This window comes from Xyrauchen texanus, chromosome 29 (genome assembly GCF_025860055.1).
Source record: "Xyrauchen texanus isolate HMW12.3.18 chromosome 29, RBS_HiC_50CHRs, whole genome shotgun sequence".
Lineage (NCBI taxonomy): Eukaryota > Metazoa > Chordata > Actinopteri > Cypriniformes > Catostomidae > Xyrauchen > Xyrauchen texanus.
In genome coordinates, this window is record NC_068304.1 from 22,729,536 (window position 1) to 22,736,050 (window position 6,515).

At 39.8% G+C, this 6,515-nt stretch overlaps 1 protein-coding gene across 3 annotated transcripts in view; it reads left to right on the forward strand.

Annotated features, from left to right (window-relative positions):
- Window positions 1-4,840, forward strand: part of LOC127622920 (breast cancer anti-estrogen resistance protein 1-like) — a 123,378-nt gene extending 118,538 nt beyond the window's left edge. For all 3 annotated transcript variants that reach the window (XM_052097089.1, XM_052097090.1, XM_052097088.1), the window contains 3 exons: window positions 1-1,209; window positions 2,456-2,542; window positions 3,588-4,840. In XM_052097089.1, the coding sequence (XP_051953049.1) occupies window positions 1-1,209; window positions 2,456-2,542; window positions 3,588-4,100 (1,809 nt within the window). In that variant the 3' untranslated portion in view covers window positions 4,101-4,840. The remainder of the gene's footprint in view (window positions 1,210-2,455; window positions 2,543-3,587) is intronic.
- Window positions 4,841-6,515: the final 1,675 nt, after the last annotated feature.

The following is a 6,515-nucleotide window of genomic DNA, read 5'->3' on the forward strand; positions in this document are numbered from 1 at the left end:
GTATATGATATTCCACCGTCTGTCAGCAAAGATGTCCCAGATGGTCCAATCAGGGAGGAGACTTATGATGTTCCTCCTCACTTTGCCAAGATGAAGGCCTATGAGAATCAAAACCAGGCCTATCTGTCTCAGATCCCTGGAGGTCTGGAACCTCCCATACCAGAGGACGTCTATGATGTCCCTCCTCCTCAGCTAATAGGAAAACGCCAACCTGAACCTAAGGAGATCTACGACATCCCTGCCAGCTTGCGCAAAGGTGGCCCACAGGACCAACACCCAGCGGATGTTTATGACTTCCCTCGCGAACGGCCATCGGGCGAAGATTCGGGTGACTACGTGTACGACGTGCCTCCACAGGTGGTACGCGATGCAGCAGTCAATGAGGAGCTTACAGTCAGCTTTAAACGACTATCTGCCTCCAGCACGGGAAGCACTCGCAGTAACCTCTCCACATCCTCTCTTGACATGGTGCCTGTGCGGGAATCTTCTGGATCCAGCCGTCTGCTGCTCCTGGATCTTGACCAGGCCATGGAGCGGCTGTCCCATCTACAGCAGGCTGTGGAGAGCTCTGTGTCCCTCCTCATGTCGTTCATCAGCGGGAATTGGCGTAGTGCCACTCAGATGGAGTCCAACCTCCCTGCAATCAGACAGGCTGTGGAACGGATTCGAGTTGCCATCAGGGACCTTCTGGAATTTGCTAGAGGTGCGGTGGCCAACGCCACCCAGGCCACTGACCGTACACTTCAGACCAAGCTGGGCAAGCAGGTGCTGAAGATGGAAGAGGCCTTCCAAGGTCTCGTTAAGTACAGTCAGGCGCTGGACTCCATGAGCTGGTCCCCCTCAGATCTCATGGCACCTCCTACAGGCACCGGTGGGGATGACCTAGACCGGCTGGTAATGTGTGCCCGTGGCGTGCCTGATGACACCAAGCAGCTGGCGTCCTTTCTCCATGGCAATGCCTCTTTGCTCTTTAAACGGACAAACAAACAGCAGCAATTGCCATTGCCACCTGTACCTCACACTGGTGACATGCTGACCAACAACAACAACATCTCAGCATATCAGTCGGGCACACCTGAACGGGCCAGCATCCAGTCTCGGCCACTACCCTCCGTTCCTAAATTCACAGCTGAGGAAGAGACTCCAGACAGACCATATGAGACGACAGAGGAGGGCTGGATGGAGGATTACGACTATGTGCATTTACAGGTACAGGAACCATTTTACTACATTAAAACAAATATGAAATCATTACAAAATATTTATTTGTAGTGCACTGGTCATGCTAAAAATAACCCATAGGACTGATTGACTTATGTGGAAAACAAAAGGAGATGTTTTAATGACGACAGTCCTCCATCTTGTCAATACAGTGGCAGTGGATGGTGTCTCACTTTAAAGCTTAAAGGGCCCACAAGGATCATAATAGTAGTCCATGTGACTCGTTCATCATATTTTAAGTCTTTTGAAGGCATATGTTTTAGTAAGAAAGAACTGAGAATTTAAGTCAGTTTGTAGTGAAAATATTGTCATCCATGGTGCATTCATGAGCGCAATGAGAAAAGCTTGTTCACAGAGGTACTCGTGTTGACGAGATAATTTACGTTGTTTTTAACACCAAACAAGTTCTCGCATTAACCAGTGTACCAGTTAAAGACCAGCTTAGACAACAGCATAAAATTCCATGCTGGTCCAAGCTGGTCTTTGCGGCAGGTATTTGGACATGTGAGAACAAGATCCAGGAGTGTCTCTTCAACCATCAGAGTGATCAAGTGATAGGTGGTCTGCATGCCCTCTCAATGTAGGCTTTGCCTGTAATCCCCACTCTGTTGAGCCTTGGGCCTCTTCATCAATCACTCCAATTGCATGTGCAGGCCTGCATTTCCTTAAATCCTACATACAGTAAATTTTCCTTTGGCACCAACTGTTACACGTCTGCTGTGTAGTACTGTCAAAACTTCCACTAAAAACAGCCCAGCTTAGATGAACTACATTCAGTTACACTTACATTTCTTAATCTTTTCCATAGCAGAAAATGATTGTGTTGAGGTTCACTGTGATACTGTACTGCCCTCTGATGGACTGAATGGAAACTTTTCAATACTTTGTTTGGAGAGATAGGTGGATAGATAGACTTTTCAACATGAAACAGTGACTGCACAATATGCAAAATACTGAATACAATATACACTCTGACATGCAATGCACAAGACACTAAATCTAAAACACAACACAGCAGACTAAAGAATGTGGGAAAACATCCAAACATTTAGGACATTATAAAATAGATATGATAGATCATATAAAATAGACCAAATAGATTAAATTAATGTGAAACCCAAGTACTACACATGTGGCAGATCATGTTCAAAACTTCAGCATCCCAAAGCACCCCCACATGCATGTCTATCCGTGGTACATGATTTATGAATTACAGAAATGTCAATTTTTTTAGGGTAAAGAGGAGTTTGAAAAAATCCAGAGACAGCTGTTGGAAAAAGGAAGCATCAAACACAATAAGACTATTCTTGAACAGCAACAGGTATTTTGTACTTTCTTATAGCATCTTTTAGTATGTTATACTATTATACCTTTGAGTTTCTCATTTGATACAAATTGAATATTCTGCAATTTAGGAGATTAGATTTCATCCCAAAAAATAGCACTCATAAACAAAATCAAAATAGCACAAAACACAATTTATTGTGTGCACAGAAATATATCAGTTATCACAAATGAAGTTGCTATGAACCACATTTAAGAGGAAAAATCCCTTCCTGAGGTTTTTGTTCAGAATCTCATCATGTGATATCCCATACCAACCACATGGTATGGGATATCAGATATGAGATATGTCTTTGATCCTTACAGAGTAATGACATTTATACATTAGAAAAATATATAAGTATAGGTATATTTTTATTATTATTCATATAAATATATTATTTCATATAAATATATGAAATAATTTATTTTAATATGTTGTTTTATTTTTCAGTTATTAAAGGAATGTTCCAGGTTCAACACAAGTTAAGCTAAATCGACAGCATTTGTGGCATAATGTTGATTACCACAAAAAAAAAATTCAGTTCGTCCCTTTTCTTTAAGAAAAAAGAAGCAAAAATCGAGGTTACATTGAGGCACTTACAATGAATGTAGGGGACAATTTGTGGAGGGTTTAAAAGCAGAAATGAAGTGAAGCTTATCATTTTATAAAAGCACTTGCATTAATTCTTCTGTTAAAACTCATGTCATTTTACAGTCATTTTAGGGTTTGTTGATATTACATTGTCATGGCAACGAAGATGTAAAATTGGCTATAACTTTACACAGAATATGTTATTAAGTTTACATAACATTATTTACGTCTTGTTGCTAAACTTTTGAAACAGTGAGTATTTTAACCAAAAACAATTGGTCCCCAATCACTTTCATTGTAAGTTCCTCACTGTTGCCTTTTTTAAAGAAACAGGTCAAAATTGATTTTTGTGGTTATCAATGCTACAAATTCTGTTGATGAACCCAGAACATTCCTTTAGGGACAATGTATGAATTATTATTTACTCATGTCCCCCAACCCACAACAGCTAAAGCAGTTTGAGAGACTGGAGCAGGAGGTCTCCCGACCAATCAACAATGACATTTCGGGCTGGACTCCGCCCTCTCACTACTCGCAGACACCTCGCAGTAAGCTGTGCATGGGTGACCGGCAGCTGCTGCTCTTTTACATGGAGCAGTGTGAAGCCAACATCACCACGCTCACCAACGCCATTGATGCTTTCTTCTCATCCATTAACAACAACCAGCCACCCAAGATCTTTGTCGCCCACAGCAAGTTCGTCATCCTCAGCGCACACAAGCTTGTTTTCATTGGAGACACGCTCTCTAGACAAGCTAAGTCTCCTGAGGTGCGTGCCAGGGTGGCCCAGCACAGCAATACGCTCTGCGAGAAGCTCAAAGACATTGTGGTTAGCACCAAGAATGCAGCCCTGCAGTACCCTTCACCAGGTGCTGCAAGAGACATGACGGAGAGAGTGCAGGAGCTTGCAGGTTGCACTCAGCAGTTTCGCATGGCACTCAATCAGCTACTGGCCATGTGAGTTCAGAGGCAAAGGAGTGAACAGGCCCTGGGACAATACACGCACATAGCCTCCGTAAGACTCACAGGACAAGCACACCCTGTGCCATGAGCGTTTTATTTCCAGAAAGGACACAGATGATTAATTGGCAATTAAACTGTTGGTTGTAAATGAATCATTGTAAATATTTAAGTTGCTGTATGTTGGGGATAATGTAATGGGGCAAAGAGAGGACAAACTTTTACTCTTGTGTTGTTTTGAACAAGGGAGAAGAAAGAAAAGGATAATATCTAAAAAGTGTTTTTAAGACATTATGCATTATTATAGCTATACTGTAATTATTGCTCTGATTATTATTAAGAGATGTTGACTAAAGGTGTTAAAAATTTTAAATTACAACAATTTCCCACCAAAAATCAACATTGGAGGATTTGTTTTTATGAATTGTGCCTGCTGGAATCAAAAAAAAGGGCAACAATTACAAGTTTATCCTCAAGCTGTTGCTGTTGTTCAAAGAGGTTGGGAGGGTGTGGACACAAAGCATGCTGGGAGTGAGCTGACTGTGAAATATAATATTCTTATTTACTGTTAGACTGTGGGTTTTGTCAAGAGACTTTAACATACACATCTCTATGTTCTTGGGATAAGATGATTTATCTAAGCAAAAAGCCAAACCATCTATTTACCATCACAAAGCGAATGAGAGCTGTGGAGAACAAAATATCCAAATTGGACCATGTTGGAAAACAGCTGTGTAAAAAGTAAAAAAAAAAAAAGAATATATATATATATATATATATATATATATATATATATATATATATATATATATATATATATATATATATATATATTCCCTTGATATTTCTGAAGGACAATGGTGTAAGCCAGCCGGTAACCTCTATGAATGCCTGCTCACAGCTCCCCCATCTCATCTGGCATGTTCAGGGCTAGGAAATCATTTCTTATCATGTCATTGTTTTATATAATGTTTTGTTCATGAGAAGAGTCAATATTAATTCATGGGCAGTCCTTCTCCAATGAGGTGCCACTCCCTGCTGGACAGGCGCATTGTGGCAACTGGATTCTATATAACCTCTATATAAATGTTTGTTTGTACCCTGTAAATTTACTGTAAAGTTTTTGGTCAGTTTTTTCAGGATGATTGTTTCTTTTCTCCTCTATTTCTGAGATGGTAGAATGTGATACCACATCTTCACAGGGTCTTTCAAGTGCACAAAATATAACACTTGTCCTAACGCTAAGTGGTTGGGGCTATACAGTGCGATGCGACATACATATAAATCAATTGAAGCTGTTGACGAAATATGATAATTTTTTTTTGTTGTCACAGTTTTTAGGACACCAAAGTAGATATTTATTATTGTTTGCTCTTTTATCGAGCTGCTTCTGGTTAGGGCAAGGTGTGAAACTGGCTCATCTACTCTGCACTGTGACCCAGTGACTCTGCGGTCTGGTCACTCATCTGTTTCAAAGAATTGGTTAGAATCAAGTAGGTAAAGCTGCAGGCTGAAGATATGAAAAAAATAAATGTAAACAAATTTAAATAAAAAGAGGGTGGGGTTACCCAAGAAGGGGGCCTGGTTACTTCAAAAGGGGGCATCACTTCCACACATGGTTAGGGAAAGGGTTAGGTTAGGGGCTCTCTATATCTTTTTTGGTGGTTTGGAGCTTTTGCCCCTTTCTGGAGCTTCCTGTAAGAATGGAGAAAACACAATACAAGCCTGAATCATCTGCCTCAACCTCCCTGCCTTGTCTTTTAGCTCTGTTGGTTGTATTCTAAATTTAAGAACATGTCAGAAAAAGTAGTTTAATGAAACGTATTAAACTTTTTAAGTACTGCAACATGTTGTTGTGCATATATTCAAAATCTTTATCCTGTAAAAGAAAAAAAAGAAAAGAAAAAAGAAGCATTTAAGCCAAATGGTGGCCTGGTATATGTTGTACTGTTATTCTGCTCTCAAATCTGATATTGATTTATATGTTACTGTAAATGCATAACTGGAAATATATGTTTAATATATTTTCATTAAAAAATTAATTCCAGCCCAGTTTGCTATTAATCAAATTTGTAATGATACAAGAGGATTTTAAATGCTAAAATAGTTCCTTTTCAAACAGTTCTATTCAAAATGCAGAGGTGCAGAGACATTAAGATAAATTCACATTCAAGCTAGCAGTCAATCACAAGTTCCGTGACTAAACATGGGGTGTACAAACACACAGTGTTTCCTTAGTGTTTTCCATCTCTCAAGAAAATTATACATGTTGGATTCCAAGAAAACTTTCAGGTAGTTTCCTAATTTTAGTAATGTGATCCAACTGCTGTCTATTTTTCTGTTACCGTCTCATCTGTTCTATAGGCAAAATTTGGCAAAGGCTTACAGTAAGTAGATATTATATCACACTGAAGCT